Source organism: Cheilinus undulatus, linkage group 1, assembly GCF_018320785.1.
Source record: "Cheilinus undulatus linkage group 1, ASM1832078v1, whole genome shotgun sequence".
In the NCBI taxonomy this organism is placed as follows: domain Eukaryota; kingdom Metazoa; phylum Chordata; class Actinopteri; order Labriformes; family Labridae; genus Cheilinus; species Cheilinus undulatus.
Genome location: NC_054865.1, coordinates 19,152,329 through 19,173,244, shown reverse-complemented (window position 1 = coordinate 19,173,244; position 20,916 = coordinate 19,152,329). Strand labels below are relative to the sequence as shown.

Below are 20,916 nucleotides of genomic sequence, written 5' to 3'. Positions count from 1 at the left end.
TTGCATTGTTAATAAGATATTTGCTACCAAATTCTGTGTTGCTTTTGTTTGCTCTTGTTTTACACACCCCAGGCTGCACCAACTATCACAGGTAATTCAAAATAACACTAAGATGGAACAACTGTAATCTGCACTACTGTCAGGTAAAAATAACAAAAGAGGGAAACCTAGTAGTCTGAATTCAGGACTTTGTGTTGCTTTGTTCCCCAATGATTCAAACCTGCACCGAGCATGGCATATAAATCAATGTATGAATTAAACCATGACCTCTGTGAACCATCACACCCCTATGGTAAGAACCCATATCATGTACTGTAAGTGGTATCAGTGCATGCCTACAAAGGCTATAGTACCCCAAGCCAACGGCCCAGCCTCCTTGTTCACATCATTCCTCAGTTTTCTCCTTGATTTCCAACTCTATCCACTGTTCCATCAAACAAGAAATAATAATCATACATTTTTTTGAAGTTTAAAACTACATATTTAAGAAGAATAAATCAAAGGTTTTCATGGCATATAAATGTACACTGCTAAAGATGCCTCACAGATGGAGATGAAGTAGATTGTCCACTATTTTATATTTTAGCTGTTAAAAGTAGTTAGGAAATATTGAGGTCATGAGTCCAAACGCACTCTCATCTCCGTCCCCCATTAACAAGATTTTTGAGCAGCAGCCAAAAAAACGTTCAAAAGCGCCTATGATAACATCTATGGAGCATTAAAATACACTTACCTCTAAATAATTCCTCTCTAACATTAAATCTTCACGAAAAATAAGATGTTAAGTTTGAGTGTAGTTTCAAACCATTCTTAATCTTTGTTATTTATAATAAACTCCACTCAGAATGAGAGCTTCGTTGGGACTGTGCGCTCGTTTGAGCAGAGTTCACTCAAAGTGCTGCCAACATAAACAAACAACCCCATCACTGTAATTAGACTTTTAATTCAAATGTTGCCAACTATGATTGGTGCTCAAAAATTAGTGACATCACCCTTTACTAACGGAGCCCCTCCCCCATTAAACCACAGAGTGGAGGACACACAACAAAAGAAAAAAAAAACACATAAAGCAATCAAAAAGAAAAAAGGTCACAGCTAAAGCTGAAAATGTTTTTATAGAGCTTCAACTCTCATTTTAAGAGGCTGCTGCAGTGAAGGGATCTACAGCCTTTAAAAATCATCAGAAGTTAATTTACTGTTATTCTAAGGTTTTACAAAAAACAGTTTTCTTTGAAACAGCATGAGGTTACACCTGTGCTAGGGTTATGAAATGGGAAGAGGCTGGTAATACGATACATACCAAAAAACACAAAATACTGGTAATGCACCTAATGTAACACGTATTTGCAACCAATTATTCTCATGTTTCTGTTTCACTCTGCCTCGATAAATATGCAAACGAACAGTCTGTTTAATTTTATTAAGTTGTTACTGAAAGCAGACTCCTACTTCTGATTCAGTTTCTTCACAAGTAAGTAGAAAAATATTTATGTGTTGCTTAGAAACAGTCCAGTTCCTGAGAAGCTGGGAAACTAGTTGTGTCAGTGCAGCAAAATGAATGAAAAAAACAAACCAAAATAATCATCTGTTGTTGCATAATTCCTCTAACCCTTATTTGCTGCACGTGTAACTGTCCTATTAACAGCTGTTTGAACAACCAATTCAAAACTGTGCTGATATCAAGTATAACAGCACTCCCTCTTCTGTGATAGAGCTGTAACACTGCAATAGAGGGGATAAACTGTCATTCTTATTGAGTAGAAAAAAGGGGAAGCAGAGGATGAGACAGTGGAAAAACATGGAAGGGAAAGCCAAAGATGGTAGACAGGCTACCACTGATGTGCTATAGCTTCAGCAAAAATGTCTAAAACCTGGTTTACACTTCTCTGTCCAATCTACGCCATAGCTACTCTTTAGTAGCCTACACCACTGGCTCCCAACCTGGGTTCTAGGCACCCCTGGGGGGACGCCAAAGATCTTGGGGCATGGGAACAGGTCCCTGCCTGCTCTGACATTATCAAAAATAATTTTGTATACACTTTTTTAAAACCATGATTAGAAATATAATGTACAATGGCGGATCAGGGCCCCCTTACAGATGAAAAAACTAAAGTAAAAAGTGATGTGATGACTCTGGGATAAAATCACAAGTTCCTTCTGATCAGTCCCAGTAGAAAGAGTAATTGTATTTGCTCTCAACTACAGAGCTTGTGCAAATAAAACAGCTTCATCTGCTATGATTTTCTTCCATGCAATCAGCTATTGTCGACATTATAATCTCAAAAACTCTACATTTTGGTGCAAGTGTATGACTTTTAAAGTATAATTTTGAGAGTTCTTTTCTTGTAAATGTACAACTTTTAACCTTGAAAATTTTGAGTATTTTCTTGAAAATTAATAGATCCTCTACTTTTTAGAGTGCTACTAGTAGGCTGTCGTAATAATGGACATTTTTCGATTTTCAGAAAGATTTTTCAGCAAGAACCTTTCATAAGTAGGCCTAGTATGTTGGGATATCTCAATGAAAACAATTAAAACTGATTTTTACTGTGTTTATTTGATGTGATTTTTTCCTTATAAAACTTGTTGGAATGATTTCAGAGTGATAAATCCGTATTTTGACATTTCAAGCCCATGTTAACAATCGTTACATCTCTAATTCTGGCATTGTGGCAACCCCAACCACTGGTACACAGGTACCGTCTCTTCTACATGAAAAGTGTAAAACAAACCAGCTTTAAAAACAAGAATGACCTTAACTGAAGACATGAGATTGGAGGGAAACAATGGCTTAAAAGTACCGGGACGCAGCAGCAGACCGACACTCACAAGACGACCTCCGCCGGGGTCACATTCCTCAGGGAGAGCAGGGTCAAAGCCTGGGAGGGGTGAGTCCAGGGTCACAGTGCCTACAGGACACAAGATCTGACTAGATCCTGACAGGGAGCTTCCCTAACCCCCCTGTCCTGCACTCAGATAAATGATTCCTTATCTTTGAAATGACTACATAGCTCAGATGGATTCAGAGCGAGGACACACTTCCTGTGACACATCAGTGGAGTTCCCTGGCTCTATATCTGAAGCATAATTTCCCTTTTGTAACAGCTACAGGGCAGCCTGGGATGTTAGCAGAAATGGATGAAGAAAAAGGATACTCGAAACAAAGCATGGGTTTCATGTCTTCCCTTTCAACTTCAGGTGTTTGAAAAAGAATTAACCAGAATCAAAGTTAATATTGGCATTATCCTCTATAACCTAAACAGGTTACATCATTCACGTGTCCAAGAAAGATGACCAAATAATAAAGGTGAAAAAAAATCTGTGAGTTAGGAAGATGCTTTCTTATCTGCCTGAATCTCTTCTTAAAAATGTTAGTGTGTAATGGGCTATGGAATAAAAAACACAGGTTCATTATTAAAACAATAACTAAAGCATAACTGATGGTTAATCAGGGTAAACAAAACCATTTGTCAAATCTGGCAATGAAATAGACTGAGGGTGGGGCACAGATGGCCTGTTTTCAACTCCATTCTGTGTCCTCCTCTATAAATATAAGGCACTAGTTTGAAAATAAATATAACAATTATTTTAATATTAGTAAAAACAAATGACATCTATACCTGTTAAGAAAACACAGCAACATGAATACAACTTCTCAGAATTCAATACTGTATTATTACTATTTTCAAATCCCCCAAAATTGAAGGCAAATTCCTGCATACACTCTAAATGGCAAAAATATGTTGGTCAGTGCTTGGTACCAAATAGCTGCTAACTTGTTTTTACAATTTAGACTGTGATCCTCCTCTTTTATAGCAGCTTTTGGTTTAAAATATGAGCTTGGCTGTAGGTTAATATGCTCTCTTTATTAAAAATTCATCCAAACACTGAATAAACGCTCCTAGTTAATTAAACATGCTGAATTTTAATCAGGTTGCATTTATTAAATGTTAATTAAGTGAGTCTTTCTGTTGTTTAATTGTAACTTCCCCAACTGCTTTCACTGGTTTGAATAAAGGAGCTCTGGACTGCTTACAATATTAAAAACAAAGATTTAAAAATATCTTCTTTGACGCTCATTACACAGAGATCTACTCACTGCTTAATTTATTTTTCTCCCTTTTCTTCTCCACAGTGATCAAGTTCAACTTTTACTTTGCTGATCACATCCAGTCAATATTGAGATCTCATTTCCCCTTGTAATCAAAACGCTAACTCCTAATTTACAACAGCTGCATTATCATAAACACTTCCTCTCTACTGAAAGTGCTCAGAGCTTAAAGATAATTAGTTGGATAAATAATCCAGAGAGCACAGGACTATGATACAGATAAATTCAAACAAATCAATCACATGGTTCTAAAGCTTACCTTGCTAGGTCAGTTATCTTGTTAGAGATGTGTTAGGAGTGAAATTCCTTCTCCAAACTATTTGGATAATCCTCAGCTTTATATTGTAAATATTAAACATGGCAGAGTGATAACCATTCCATTGTTGAAACACGTGGACATCCCTGTTTGATAAAGGATTTAAATCACATCAGAGTGCCTCAGGCCTTCAGTTCTGACTGCCATCTCTACCATGGACTCCATTTACTACTGATCTGGCAAGTCATTCATTTGTTTTTTGCTGTCTTAACTGATTTTACTGTTGTCTGAATTAGGGATGCACCAACTATGAAAATGAGGGCAGATATAGATGTTAAAGCAATGCACCTGTGCATCTCTATTCTGAATGCTACAAAGAAAATCTCTGATCTCTTCATTTCAGTCTTCAGCACATGCCCCCATGTGCACAGGTATCAGACTTCATAAGAGGAGGGTTTTCAAACAGGAAAATTCTTTAAGATCACCCCTCCTCCCATTTTATCCACAGAAACAATCCATAGCAATGCAGTTACTAAGTAAATGATGTTGGCTTTCAGACTCTGAGACAACTCTGAACTAAAAGAACATGGTTTCTTTATAGATACATTGATTTAGCATCATTATTCCTCTTCCTCTTTTTGCAGATATATGCAGGTTCTCAAAACTGTCCACATTTCATTAGTCCACATTTACTTTACCATGAGAAAACTACTAAAACCATAAATGTGGTTATTATATCTCTTTCCACATAAATGCTAAAATTTCTGAGCTATCTCATAAGTGAGGATGTGGTTATGGTTTAAGAGGATGAAGGGAAAATCTCTGAAGCCCTCTTGTTTTTCATTTTAAAACAGGAAGCTCAATCCCTCATGTGCCCATTTCATAACATGTCCATGTGGCAACAAGGACAGGATGTTGTGCATTCACTGAGGTTAAAAATAAAATCTTTGGATGCACATACGTCTCTTCAACTTTGAAAGAAACACAGTTCAGCTCAGTGTGGGCTTGTCTTTTTACCACCATGCTGATGAGTCTGATGATGAAATAAAAACAGGGGATGAAGACAGTGTCAGTACTAAAGTAGATAGTTATTTCTGGAAGAAGAAAAAATCCAATGAGGAGGGTCAAGCCAAGGATTTTCTGATGCAAAGACACAAGTTATTACGTGATGGCATTAGTGCTAATTAATAACTAAGAATATTCCTTTTCCTAGGAGGTAAGCCACTTAACTTCATAATTAAACATCACTAAAACCCACACAGATAACGCTGCAAAATTTTAAAGGACTGTTAAAGCCCAATTCATGAAACTTTAATGACCACTCAACCTGACTTTATCAGCTTATAGTATAAAAATGAAAACAACCCTGTAGATTTCAGCAGGCTACTGCAGACAAGCCCAACAAATACAACATCTACGGAGGAATGAAAACACATTTTCAGTTGACAAGCCAACTGCTGCACAATACTTTAAAAACCTCTGCACGTCTTCCAGGAGCAATTCAGTGCACACAGAGCGGGCTTATGTATCTCCTCCACTGCACAGCAAACTTGGCTGTGTTTGATAAATCATAAGAAGCTTGGAGTACACAATCTCGGACTGGAAGCAGCAGGAACTGTGAAAGCACACTGTAGTCACCTAGTCCACAGGAAAGTCAATAAAGCTGAAAATACTCAGATCAACAAACACATGAAAGCTAAATGCTGTATGTTGAAAGCAATAGTGCAGTGTAATTTCCCAAACAAGGCTGCCAATTTGACACCACCTTTTAAAATGATACAGTCTCAATCTTTTTCATGACCAATTATGTTGATGAGTACAAAAGCTTTAGGCAAAAACACTACAGATTTACAGTCATATGTTAAGTGGCAGTGATCTTTTCAAATTCAGATGTATGCAAAAGTGTGTTTTCTGTAAGTCTGGCATTTATCATCTCTTTATTCTGTAAACTACTGTGCCATTATATGCTCTCAAATGTTGTACATTTTATTTACTCACAGGCCCAACTAGGGGCACCAGCTGTAAGTTAGTAATCGCTATAAACTCTATGCAGCACATCAGCTTCATACTCTGTAATGAAACTATGTTAAACTGAATTGTCCCAAATTCAATTCAATTCAATAAAAATTAAACAAAAAAATCCCATTATGGTCCAGTTTTTGTGGTTCTTATTTGGGCTGGAAAAAATATTGTTTTACAACTGCGACAGCATATTAAGCCAGCAATGCCACCACTTCTGTGTTGTTTGATGAAAACCAAAACTACAAGTTTAATGTTTTAATGACTAATCTACAACAAAGTCCTGTCTGATATCACCATCAGTATTCATAAAACTGATCTCTATGTGCAGAGTCTGTGTCTCCTCTGCATGAACATTCAGGCTACAGGTGATGCTGCTGACATCACAGATTCACAAGTGTGATGCTCGAGTCAGACACTTGATTACACAACACAGTGTATTCCAGCTATCTGCAGCGCCTCGTTCTGATTCACATTAATATATGGTCTGTTAATGATGATGCAGTGCCAGTGTGGCTCTTTAAGCTACGCTGTGAGCATAAGCTTCACAAGCTCTTAGCGATGGTAATGTTATCATTGCTGTGTCTGACATACTGCAAAAAAATACAGATTCTTAGATGCATCATGATGCAGAGGTGACAGATTCTGAATTGATTTATAAATGTCCAATTATCGATAATTGATATCAATTGATTATTTGGATATTTAATTCTGTGGAGTAGCAGGAACAAAAAGGTGGAACTCTTAAATGCAGTAAGTAAGAGCAAGATTTAGATTACCAGTTGTTCAGCTGTAAAAAAAAATACATTTTATGTTTGTAGTTTTAGATATGTTTCAAGGAAAGGATTCTGCTACCTTCAGTGCAGTTGTAATGTTCCAGTTTAAACACATCTCCCATTAGAGGATAGTGGAAATTTATTTTATCTCTTTTTTTTTTACTCAAATGTATTGTTTTTATTGTGTTTGACACAGTGAGAACAACAGAAATTTAAAGAAGTTTAAAAACAGTGCATCAAAATACATCAATAATCAATTAAGAATCGAATCGTAGCCCTATAAATTGTAATCAAATTGGGCGGTGCCTAAAGATTTCACCTCTTCTGCCTGCACTGTCCATGGATTTTGAATTATTTATGCTAAGATTTGGAAAGACTCTTAGAAAACTATCAGCTCACACCTGCTCACATCTAAAGACAAGTTTTTAGAGTTTTTAGTCACAGCCTAGTCTTAGACTGAGATTTTACAAAGACTGTGAATCTTGCAGGGTCACTATTTACAAGATTACTACTAGATTCTTTTAGCAATTTTTTCCCACCATGCATTTTTTTCCCATCATGCTCAGACAGTCCATATTGGTTGGGACCAGGGCTTGACATTAACTTTTTTGCTCACCAGCCACAGTGGCTAGTGGTTTTGCAAATGTACTAGCCACTTGGTATTTCCACTAGCCACAATTTTGATGTTGAAAAATATGAGCTATGTCAAATTTGGTGCAAAGGGTATGATACAGTATGACACGTGTGCTCTACTTCTCCTGTCCTCTGCTCTTTTCTCCTTTAAACTTTATAGTGGAAATGTCTTCATATGTGTCTAAAATTAATTAAAATACCTGTTTAAATAACAGATGACTTACATTTGGTGCATGAAGCTCACATCTGAAGAACATTAAACAACTGTACTGTCTGTTGTTTAATAATAGATGCAAAAAAAATCAGTTTAGTTTAATTCCCTTTGACTCCAAAGTGAACGGTTACAGACTTTTATCCTTCTGCCTCTGTTTCTGACTGCCTCAGTGAACTGATTTAAAGTTTCAGAGCTTCTCTCATCTTTTATATGTGTTAATGATCGATATAAGGCAAATGATTATACAAACGTATCAAAGGTATTAATAACATTTATTCATTCATTCATTTTATTCAGACACACTGCACTCCTTGGCTCGCACAAGCGAGAGACACACAGCTGGAGTGCACACACAAACACACGGCGCTGACGCGCTGATCCTCTGTGGAGAGAGAGTCGCTTTAAAGCAGAAGGAGAAAGTTCAAGTCTGAGTTTATCCTCCAACATTCTGAAACTTTTTCCCTAAAACAGAAGCCTTCAGTCTAAAATACCAACACGTCAGTGCAAGTGTGTGTCCGTATATGTGTGTCATGTTTATGTGTGTCAGACAGCATGAAAGCCCTTGGCGCTGCCTAAAAACGCACAAACAGATGACGAAACAAGCCACTTTTCAGTTGTTTATGGGGAAATTTGAGGCTGGTATGTGCCAAAAACGCCTATCTGTAACAAGCCTAAATCATAACGGCTAACTGACAAGCACTTTCAGAGTGAAGCATTGTGACACTGATAAATTCAACCCGCCATCGTGGCTAGTTAGAGTCACGCTGCTACCCGGCACGGCCGAAATCCACCCGCATGTGGCTAGATGGCGGGTGTAAATGTCAAGTCCTGGTTGGGTTTCACTGCCGGTGTTTCTTGTTTGTCCATGCCGCTCTACCGCTTTTGTGGTTGTTTGGACCGGCAGGTTTCCTTTTTCCGGTTTTGTCAGAGCTCATCTATCGGTTGTTGATAGTGTTACGTCACTGTGACTCGCGATAATATCAAACATGTTTGATATTATCGCAAGTCCAAGACTAGAAAAAGGCATAAAACAGCGCAGATTACCACCTTAAACTTAACGACAGCGATGACTGGAGCGCGCCGTGATTCCAGTAAGATTCCTAAAATTTACTAAAGACTTCCAGTTTTTAGTCTGTGACCGAAAATCTTTTGCTGTAAGCCCAGCTTAAGTCTGTCCCAGTTTTACAAAATGAAAAGTTTTAAGACTTACTATTGCCTTAACAATCCCAGGTAACAAAGCCTGAACCAACACATATGATAAGTGTGCTTAACTAAAGTAATGTAGCCTAGTTCGGAAACGCTTCATATGTCTGAGTTCACTTCATACTGACACATTCAACTGAAGTGAAAAAAAGTAAAATATCAGCTAACAACAGCTGACCGGCACAGACAATAAAAGTAACAGGATCTATCGTTGGTTTCACGTCAAAGACCAGTGTTATGGTTTAGCGAGTGACTGTGTTAACTGGTGACTAAACAATCATGTCTGGGTTAATAACAGATATCAAAAATGTTAACAGCCCCTTTGTTTTCATTAAACTTGTATCCTCAAAGTACATATTAGACATAACAAATATTTTCAGTGTTTGAAATGTTATTATTACAACAACCACTGACACTTTCAGCTGAAAAATCCCCAGTTAACATGGTAACTTGTTGAACCACAACACCTTTTTCCAGTGACGAGTTTCTGATAAAAGAAGACAAAACATAAAGAACAGTTATAACAATGTGAGATTTCCATATGATTTAATCTATCATTCAGCCCTAGTTTCATTGTTCTGCCCTACATTGCAATATAAGTACTTCAATAATTGCGAATGCAAATGTTAATGCCAGCAAACTACTGCAAAATGTTGCTCAGCCACTAGTTAAACTACAAAAATCCACCATTTCTTAACACCAGCAGAGAGAAAAAAAGGACTTGACTTCAAAAGCAGCAATAAGGAACAGTGAAAAAGATGCAGCAGATAGCCTTTATATCATCAAAGCCTGGAAATAAAACACCATTAAAGGAGAGAGGTCTTCACTAGTGAAACATCTGAGAGTATTTGACACATCAGAGGATAATGAAGCTTTAAAACTTAAAGTAAGACTTTCCTTTAATTAAACAGCTTATCTCATGTCAGCTGCAATTTGTGCAATTAAAGTGTATACAGAGTTAAAAAGAATTTGCAGGGGCACATGGCAGGCCAGTGTGCTGCTGCAACAAGTCAGTGCATGTGTGTCTGCATGCATGTGTGAGTCAGGCATGTGCATGACTACTGCCATTATAATTCTGGGCAGGTGATCAGACTTGACCCCCACCAACTACGTCTGGCCCGCCAGCCAAGATCGTGTGCCAAGTGTCTGGTGTTGCCCGACTCCCCACTGGCTGGTTAATGAAGGGCTTCGCGGGGGAGTCAGGGCGGTGGTGGTCGAGGGAGGGGGAGAAAAGGGGTGGAGTGGGCCGGGCCTCCCTCCCACCCTCTGCTTCTTGAATTGCAGGCCTGTATCGGGCCAGCTGTTGATTCACAGCTCCTTCGCCACCACAACAAACAGAAGGCCACACAAGGGCCGGCTGAGCTGAGCAGAGCAGAGCAGAGCAGAGCCGGGACACTGGCAGAGAGAACTGGCCCCCACCCACCCCAAAAAGACGATCAATTTCTTCACTGTCGCTACGGAAACAGAGCTGTGTCTATAGGGCTTTTTGTAAAGAGAGTCAGACTGTATTCTTTCTTTCTCCTTTTCTTTTCCCTCTCCATCTCTCTACCTCATTCCACCATCTTTCTCCATGTTCCTCCTCCTGCCTTACATCGCTCTCCTCCTTCTCTCACCTGCTTCTCTGGAACAAATCAACAGCTGTCCACGCCTTGCTATGAGCAAGTGCATTAGCTATAAAACAAACCACTGTTCTCTGACTGCGACCATTTGTCTGACTGCTTATTCAAAGGTAGACAACAACTTCCTCTGCACGCCTTCTGTGGCTGCTAAACTTGATGCATTCGATCCCGCAGTCACTTTTTACAAAAAAAAATCCCAGCAAATGTTCAATTATTTAAACCAAGCAAAAACCCAATAAACTCCCTCCTCCAGATGGTGCAAAAAATCCAGACATGTTGCTCTGAATGACCGAAGAGTGTCCGCTCTGGCAGAACAGAAGGTTCATTCAGCGAGGTGCAGCGCTGCGCAAATGTTAGCCATGCCAAGACAGAAATTAGTATTGCCCTGCAAAGCCACTGTTATCAGCCACAGAGGGACCTGTTAGTGGTCATGCAGCACTAGCCGATTGCAAACAGACCTTGAAAAGATGACAAGCCTATAAATAACACCCCCTCTCTGCACTAAAAAAACACCAGCAAGCACTATTTCAACAATTTCCTTGACTCCCAGTTTGAGTAGGCACTCGTCTGATTCAGCATAAGTTACACAAGGAATTTCACGCTGCCTGTGCTATTATACTCTGCTTAATTGTTGCCATGGATAAGTCTTTTATGTTTAGTGAAATTCAAACAATAAAGGAAGGAAAATGCATTAATCAGCTCTATTTTAAAATTTACACCAGCTTTTCCTGCACAGAACTAAAGCCACCTGCATGCTTTTCTCACAGGTAGCAGACATGTGCCTACAACTTTCAAAAACAGTACACAGGAGGAGGGAGCCTGGGTTAAAGAATCACTGGCAGCCATGATTAGTTAGTGCCACACATTTGCTGGTCAGTATTTTATGCATAATTTCAGAAATATTGTTTTCTATAAGGGCCACAAAACCAAACCAGCAAAGCACTGTAAAGCATCTTTACAGTGTAGTAGCTAACTAAAACCTGCTGAATGAGTGGGTTTAAAAGTGAGCTGTGACATAAAAGCATCTTTATGCTGTTTATTCTGCAACATATTTGTCTGTTTGCACACCCTGCAAGTTTTCAAAATGACCCAATGTGTTATCTCCAAATAAACCTGTGATAAATATTACCTACCAAAGTACTCCTTTTTCATGTGCATCTCTAACTCCTTCTCCAGCTCCAAGGTGAGCGCCTCCAGCCGTCTCTCCGCCTGGCTTGGCCCGCTCTCCCTGCTAGGGGTCACCTGGTAAGGTATCTTGAACCTCTGGCTTGAGGAGGCTACTTTAGATGAGACCCCATAACTAAAGGATGAAGGCGACCCCGCGGTCATCTCCACAGTCCCTACCGGCTGTGCTGACTGCTGCTGTGGCTCCGGCACCGCTGACAGCCCCTGGAGATGGAGGCGGTTCTGGATGCCATTTGAGTCCCCAAACTCCTGCAACAAGGTGTCCTCGTGCAAACTGGTGCCCAGCATTGATGACCTGGGCGAGGGCAGCTGCATGTCCGGGTAGGTGCTCATAGACCCCCTGGAGCTGCGTGAACTCCTCGAGCTGTGACTGGAGATGCTGGAGCGGGGGCTGACCACGCAGTTTGCAGAAGTCCCTGGTCTGGCGCTCCCATCCTGGCTGCAGATGCTCGACCGAGGGCTCGGTGCTGGGTGTAAAATCGCCCCTTCTAGGTCATGGTTGCCCCCGGGCCCATACCTGGAGTCCGAGTAACTGGACCTCGGGCTGGTGGTGAAGGAGTACTGGCTGGCTGTGCTGGACCTGGGGCTTGTGTGCCTCTGGTCGTAGCCCATGCTGATCCCGCTGGTTCGGTTGCTGCTCGGCTTGCTGCAGCAGTCGCAGCTGTTGAGGCTGGTCCTGGGGCTGGAGTGTTTACTGGTGTCGCTAGCTGTACTTGCATAGCTGGATCTGGGACTGAGGACACTGTTGCCCTCACAGTGAACTAAACTAGACCTGGGGCTCGTGTACCTGTCCTGACCCGGCACTACTAGACTCGTACGCGGGCTGCTGATGCTGGATCTCGGGCTGGCGTGCTTGCTCTGCTCCTGGGAGGACAGGGATGATGCTAGGCTGGACCGGGGGCTGGTGGCGTTGTATCTCCCGTCGTGGCTGCTGGTGATGCAGACGCTGTTGCACCTGTTGCCGGGCAGCGGTACGGGTTTGTTGAGAGGCACTCCGTCAAATGTAGACCCGGTGCTGTACCTGTGGCCCTGCACCTCCAAGGAGTACCTCCTGTGCCTCTCTGAAGCGCCCGTGTAGCAGGGCAGAGCCACCTCGGATTTGGTGCAGCAGCCCTCCTCAGTGTAACCTGCGTCTCTTTGAGGGGCACAGAAATCCACAGGCACGGTCCTGGTGCAGTTCACAGGTCGTACCGGAGCCGCCGTGTACACTTTATTCGCCGCGGTGAAATTCTCCACAGTGTGATGCTGCTGGTGGAGCACAGAGGTACCATTCATTGGCTTACTTTTATGCTCCGCTGCTACCGGAGCCGAAAAGTCTAAATCGGGGTTTATCACCAAGTCTCTCCTCGCGTTGTACATCCCGTCTTTATAGGCATCGTACAGGGAAAGGTCCTCCATTAATGTACTGGCTCGGAGTCCCAAATCCTCCTGGTAGTGCTCCATGTTGCGCGAGAAAGAAGTTGTGAGTGTGCTCCGCTCGGCGAGCCAAACTAGCGAGCACCTCGGAGCACTAATTGCATTTCACATGGAAATCAAAACAAAACGCCGCGCTACAGCCCTCTCTCATTTACAGAAAACCGCCAACAGACTCAGAAAGCTCCACCGTATGCCGCATCGTCTTCTTCTGCTTTTCTCCCTCCGCCGAAAAAACAAACTCTTTCTCACAGTTTCAGCCGACAGGGATACGTTTGTCAACTTCAGTTTTTGTTAAGTTGAAAGGTCTTTACAGTCAATGGCGCGCTGCGCGGAGGAATTTCCCCTTGTTAGTTTTTCCTCTAGTTTCGCTTATGGTCACTATGCTACAATTCAAAGTAGTCTGGATAATCGGATACGCCATAAATATCCTTTGTATGCGAGTATGAGCCCAGAAAGCGTTTGAAAATCTAAATAAAATGCCGTTTTACACAAGGGACTCGTTCGCGTGAAAGGAATGCGGGGATGGACACAGGATGCGCTGCGCCCCTCAGGAATGTGGTTAATGCTGCAGAGAAACAATGATTGCGACCAACTCAGCAAGGGGCTGCCGGCTCTGAAAGGAGAATAGTTTAGAGAGAAGGGGACGTCTGCATTCATCCCGGGCAGACTAAAATACCACACAAAGCACGCCTCACCTGGTCCGACTCCTTTTACACCAAATATAAACTGCAATGAACTGATAATAATAGGAGTACATTTAATTGAACTTCAATAAATCCAACTAATCAAGGATAAATGCGCTCAGGTCATCCCAACTAATGCATAATCTGCGTAGGTGCATCTGTTTTAAATATGGTCCATAGGGTACTTTTAGGTCAGTAAAATATCAGGAGGGAAAAATACACAGCAGTTAGTCTAAGCCAGGGGTGTCCAAACTTTTTCAACTGAGGGCCACATACAGAAATTAAAAATGATGGAGGGGGCACTTTCATATAACCCACCTTAAAATTATTTGTAGTTAGTAAAACCAGACCATTGTAGGTTAAGATAAATTAATTTGGTATGTTTAAATGGCTATTTAAAGGCTGACAAGGCAGTCATTGTATCGCTATTTGCTGTTGTGATCCATCAAGGGATTTGAAATTAAGATATTATTTTGGTTGCCAATATATTTACCATTCACATTGTTCTCTTAACTCTTAGTCATAAAAAGGGCACATATATAAATTCCACCTGTCAAAATGTTTGTTTACAGAATTGGCATAGTAGCACAGGGTAGTGCTGAAACTAAGAAGCATAATTCAGTCACATTTTCTAATGTGGGCCATATTTTCTTTATTTCTAAATTTTGCTGGACGCCTCTCAATTATGTCTCACGGGCCGCATTTGGCCCATAGTTTGGACACCCCTGGTCTAAACTATCAATAAGGTATCAATATAACTAGGGCTGTCAAGATTACTCGCATTGATCATGATTAACTGCAATCTACAATTAGTGCACTCATTTTTTAATCACGATTAATCTCGTGCTTTAATGTCCCTTTCAACAAACCTTGGTTAAGCTACACCAGCATCTCCCTGCACCCACAGTGATGTAAAATAGGTCAGCCACTGCTCCTCAATGTTAATTTCAGTTAAAAAAAAAAATCTCAGACAGCTCAGTGGACAAGTCAAAAGCAATTTACACCTTGTTATAACATACAATTACCCTTTTACTGTTCACCTATTTCCTTTGAATCCATAACAAGTTCCTTTTTTCATGGTTAAGTTCAAGTAAAAGCCTTTAATCTACCTGTAAAAGTAGCTCTGTATCTAAACTGTAAGTCCATTACCCCTAGTTTAAGACAGTAAAAAAAAAATCTCCAAATGACACAAAACAGGTTCAAAAGCAAAATGGTGAAATTTAAGAATGCAAAAAATGTGTGATTAATCGAGATTAACTATGGAAATCTTAAATCACAATTAAAACACTTTTTTTGACAGCACTAGTTTTAACAGATACAACATAGGAGAGCCTAATGAAAGTTTATGAGCTTTTTTCATGTTTTTTAGAATATAGTAAAATAAATAAAAACTTCTCATCGATTATAAAAAGGCCTTGAATGTTACCTCAACCAAGGCCAAGAAAATAACAGATAAAGGGAGAGCTTTCTTTTTTTTTCAACCTAAATAATTACCATTCTTATCATAGCGATAAACAATGAATTTCATTTATTTATGCTGTAATAAAATATAACCTTTTCTAAAAGGGGGTAATGTTTACAATGTGGATGGGCACTCAACTAAGACCTCATAGCTAAGATATGATGTCCACAAACATCAGGATGCCAGAGAATAAAGTAAAATACACTGAGACAACTTCGGGGAAAAAATGGTAAATTAATCATGAAACTAAAAGGCAGAAATGAGGAGAAACGGTGATGTAAGAGGCAAAAGGGTCAAAAATAAGAAGAAATTTATTAAAAATTGGCAAAAGGGTTAAAATGGGGCAAAAAGAGGCTAAATGGGCACGGTGGTGAAAAGGGACAATAAAGTGTCAAATGGGAGAAAGGAGGCAAAAAACTGGTGAGATCTGGCAAAGAATGATTAAAATGGTTAGAAAGTGTTAATGGCACCAAAGGGGATGAAAAGTGTAAAAATATAATGAGTTAAAAATGGCAAAAATGGGCTTAAAGTGGCAAAAAACAGAATAAATATTTACAACATTAAAACCAAACAAAAGTTTGGCATACTTTTCATCTTCAAAATGAGGGAACTGTTTAAAACGCTGCTAGCACTAATGCTACTGATCCAGGACATGTTTTGATATCAATAAATTACAACGGGGTGGGCCTGTTTACCTTTTTTTCCAGGGGCCCAGCAAATTCTGTGGGCAGGCCTGACTTCAACAAAGAACAAAAGTCACACAAACCACACTTGCCACATTTGCTTTGTTAAGTTTTATTATTAATGGTTCTCCAACCAACGTTTAGTTTCCCTTATTTAGCAGTTCCTAAAAACTTATTAAAGCATGAGGTATCAGCATGTGTTCAATGATGTTCCTCCAGGTATGTTTTATCTGACAAAAATTGAAAGTTTTCTCAAAGAGGAAAAAAGGGATTATAATTCATTTTAAGGGTTTACATTTTATGGGGGTTAGAGTAAAAGGTAAACATGTTTATTTTGCTCTTACTGAGCATGTCTAAAGACTGCAAGTTTTAGGACTGAAGCACCTGCCATTGATTTGGCCATTTTAAAACATGTAAACAATGTCTGAACCAGTCTTGTTAAGGCTTTTTGGGAAATACCCAGTGGTTTTTTTTTTGCATTTAACTGCTCATCAACTTCCAACAAGTGGAAGAAAAGAAAGAGCTACAGCAATTAAGGCAGAAACAAACAGGATGTCTCGCAGCAGTCGACCAAGAGTGGAGCTGTGGGATTTTTTCCCATGGCCTCTGCTTCTGAACCATTGCACCACCTCATCCAGGTTGTACTCCTGTGGCTCATAACCCAGCTCCTGCTCAGCTTTGGCCATGCTGAAGTAATGCGTCACACCAGTTTTGTACACCTCTGTGCGTGTTAACAGAGGCTGGAAGTTATAGAGGGGGCCGATGAGGTGGTGAATCATTTCTGTGAGGAAGGCAAAGAAGTAGATGAGAGAGACAGGAAGGCGCACTTTGGGGAAAGAATAACCTAAGCCCTCCACTAGGGGTCTGAAGAATTCAAAGTTGTTGACAGGCCGACCGTCGGAGATAAAGTAGGCCTGACCTGCAGAGCAGTGTTGCTTCTCTGATGTCAGAGCCTCTGCAGCCAGCATGTGTGCTGACACCAGGTTGTCTACATGGACGAACTCCACCAGACTGTCTGGGTCTCCATAAACAAACCTGAAGATTCCCTTCTCTATGTAGCTGACTATCCTGGGCAGGTGCCTCTGCTCTCCAGGCCCATAGATCCCTGCTGGACGCAGTGCACAGGTTCTTAGCACCCCAGAGCCATCCTTCAGAGCTGTGCCGTTAGCCTTTAACACTGCCATCTCAGCAATAGACTTGGTCCTGGAGTAGTGATCAGGGTGAAGATGAAGAGGTAGATAAGGCAGGCTTTCATTCCCATTCTCTATCACTTGGCCTCCAAACACCACATTGAAGGTGCTTGTGTAAACCAGCCTTGACACTCCAAGCTCAGTGCAAGCCTTCAGGACGTTCTCTGTGCCTTGAATGTTCACCGCCTCAATCAGATGGCGGTTTAGCTGCTCCCTGCCAGACATGCCATAGGAGGCAAGGTGGAGTACACAGTCCACACCAGTGATGGCTTTTTCCACATGTCCATACTCGCGTATATCTCCCTGAACAAACACAATGTCCTCTGGCAGGCCTTGTTTGGGAGGGACTGTGTCAAAGAGAACGACTTTAGCTCCTTTTTTATGCAGGGAGCATGCCAGGCTGTGGGGAAAAACAAATGATATGAATAGATTTCTACAGGAAAGTAAATAATGATTTTTAAATAATAATCATTTTAAGAATTAATACTCTAAGTTCCTCACTGAAGTTCTGTGAATTATTGTATTTTTCCCTTTAATTTGGAAGTTAAGTTTAAATATAGAAGAGTATGCATGATTTTTCAGTAAATGTAAGATGTAATCTTATAGTTTAAAAGACATTATAGGATTCACTGAAAAAAAAACTGAACAGATTTTTAAATGATGTTTTACTTCTTTATAACAGATGTAAATCTACGATCAGTAATTTATTACATGCATTTACCCTTACTTTGGTTAGGGTTAGGGTGGTCTAATAAATTTGTAAAGCACTGCATGGAAGATTGACTTTGTACCCACCAATGATTTATGGATGGGGGAAATGGCTGGCACTTTGCACTTTGAGAGACTGAGATTTTACAATGAGTACAGAGGAAGATCTGGGACACTTTGCTAAAATTTCTTAACAGTAAAAAATAATGTTGCTGCACAATTTTTTTTTTTACTTTATGATCTTTTAATGTTTTACTTCAAGGGGAATTTGCTGTGTATGTGGCAGTATCTCTTAAATTTTTTCTACACATCATTATCGTCATTATCTTTCAAGATGCAGACCTGTACAAATGTATAAACAGGTGTATATTTTGAAATCTACCAAAGCAGTTGGAGCCTATAGGATCCAATCAAACGGAAATGACTTGTGTAACGACGCCATCTTGTTGTAGTTGATGATAACGACAGCAGAAAGCTCCAGGTATCAATATTCTGATTCTGGTTGTGTTATTATAAAAGCAACATTGTGTAATTGTCCTTACCGATAACCAACATATCCACATCCTCCAGTGACCAAATAGCTGTCTGCACGTACAGAGTCCATTGCATTTAGGTTGGTTAAACCTGTGAGTTCATAGGAAAGGTTAACAGTTTTAAGATAAACATGAAATAGTTCGTAGGTTAATCAAATTAAGAAATGTTTAATTGCATACAACACTGTTACTCGAAAATTTAAACCAACAAACAAATTAAAGTTGTTCCTGTTGAGTCAAACTGTAAGTTTCACTGGATACGTTAAGCTTTTATTTTAGTTACCCGCTAGCTTGTATGTTACAAATACGAAAAATGTATTTCAGCATAATACAGCCTCGCAAATTCAATATTTGCTCTCCGTAAAAAGGCTGGCTGGGAGGTCATAGCTACCTTAAATCATTCACTGTATTCTGAGTAGTGTTGGTGACAGTTGCATGAACAGAGAGTAACTTAGTTTAAATACACCAACAGTTTATGCGCAAATTGCTCAAGATAACGAATCTATTTTCGGTACTTACCCTAGCATAAGTCTGGGAGGCAACGATCAAATTATCCGTTGACAGTCAGTCATAAAACTCTTCTGTAACACAGGTGGGAGATCACCGGTGTGCACTTCCTTGGTGTCCTTCTTCTTCGTTCCATTGGCGGATTTCAAACCAAGGTGAATGCTGCCACCTACCGTACTGGAGTATGTAAGGTCATGTATTTCTTGAGGAGTTGTCAATACTGTTGTTGATGTTTGTTTTTTCGTTGATTTATGTTGAAAAAGTGGACCTTTTTCAATTTCACCTCTCACTTTTAAATCAGTTTTGAGCTTTAAATGCAGTTATGTCATGCGTTGTGTCACATGTGAGTTTATCATTAAGAAAATCATTAAGGGAAGAAGAATCTATCTACGGTGCTTATAAAGTATTCCTTGGATGTTTTACCCTTTTATTGGGTTTAAAAATCAATCATGGTCAATATGCCTGGCTTTTTTGACAAAGATTTTTTCCCCCCAAAAAACTATTTTTTGACACAGTGAAAACAGAATGCTACAGAGTAATGTAAGTTGAATAGAAATATGTAATGTAAAATGATTGCATAGAAATTCACCCCCTTTTAAGTGGCTGACCAAATACTACAGAGGTCCAGCCAATTGGTGTTAGTAGTCTCACAGTTAGTGAAATGGGAATCACCTGAGTGCACTGAATGTCTCTCAGTCATTGTAGAATAAAGACACCTGTGTCTGGAAGGTCTAGTCACTGGTTGATCAGTATTCCTGGCTACCACTACACCACAAAGACCAAAGAACACACTAAGCAACTCAGAAAAAAAAGGTTATTAAAAAGTATAAGTCAGGGAATGGATACAAAAAAATCCAAGCCACTGAACATCCCCCAGAGTTCAGTTAAATCCATCATCAAGAAATGGAAGGAATACTGCACATGTGTAAATCTGCCTAGATCAGTCCGTCCTCACAAACCGAGTGACCGTGCAAGAGAGAGGCCACCAAGACACCTATGACTACTCTGAAGGAGGTACAAGCTTCAGCAGCTGAGATGGGAGAGACTCTGCATACAACAACTGCTGCTGGTTCTTCACCAGTCAAAGCTTTATGGGAGGGTGACAAAGAGAAAATCACTGTTGAAGAAAACTCTGGAGATTAAACCTGGACTAGAGCTCACCAAAAGGCACGTTGGAGACTCCATGGCCAAGTGGAAGAAAGTTCTTTGGTCTGATAAGACCAAAATGGTCATCAGACAAGATGCTGTTTGGATGACACCAAACACTGCACATCACCACAAACACACTATCCCCACTGTGAAGCACGCTGGTGGCATCATCATGCTGTGGGAATGCTTCTGGGCAGTCTTGGAAGACTTGTAAAGATAGAGGGTAAAATGAATGTGGAAACATTTAGGAAAATTCTTCAGGATGATGTTATTCAATCTGCAAGAGAACTACGGCTTGGGGGAAGATTTATTTTCCAGCATGACTATGACCTGAGGCATACAGTGAACGCTACTGGAAAGGGTTTACATTACACACAGATTACTGTTACTGTTGTTAATATTTATTGCCTATGAGATGTTATATTGTTTCAGTGTTACTGTGTACCAATGTAATTTAGCAGACGCTTTTGTCCATGCAACATACATCTGAGAGTAAGTAGACAAGCAAAGACCTAAATAGGAGGAAACAACATCAGTAAGTGCCACAAAGTGCTTCAAGTCCAATCAGA

General features: G+C 40.2%; 2 protein-coding genes across 3 annotated transcripts in view; both read right to left on the bottom strand.

The window, feature by feature from the left end:
- Window positions 1-13,706, bottom strand: part of LOC121508378 (WT1 interacting protein) — a 62,032-nt gene extending 48,326 nt beyond the window's left edge. For both annotated transcript variants that reach the window (XM_041785186.1, XM_041785195.1), the window contains exon 1: window positions 11,965-13,706. In XM_041785186.1, the coding sequence (XP_041641120.1) occupies window positions 11,965-13,459 (1,495 nt within the window). In that variant the 5' untranslated portion in view covers window positions 13,460-13,706. The remainder of the gene's footprint in view (window positions 1-11,964) is intronic.
- Window positions 13,707-16,370: 2,664 nt separating this feature from the next.
- On the bottom strand, window positions 16,371-19,327 carry sdr42e1 (short chain dehydrogenase/reductase family 42E, member 1). Its single transcript, XM_041789426.1, has 3 exons — window positions 19,211-19,327; window positions 18,701-18,782; window positions 16,371-17,850 (listed from the first exon to the last, which is right to left on the bottom strand). Exons 2-3 carry the CDS (start codon window positions 18,760-18,762, stop codon window positions 16,752-16,754), a joined length of 1,161 nt encoding a protein of 386 aa, XP_041645360.1. The 5' UTR covers window positions 18,763-18,782; window positions 19,211-19,327; the 3' UTR covers window positions 16,371-16,751.
- Window positions 19,328-20,916: the final 1,589 nt, after the last annotated feature.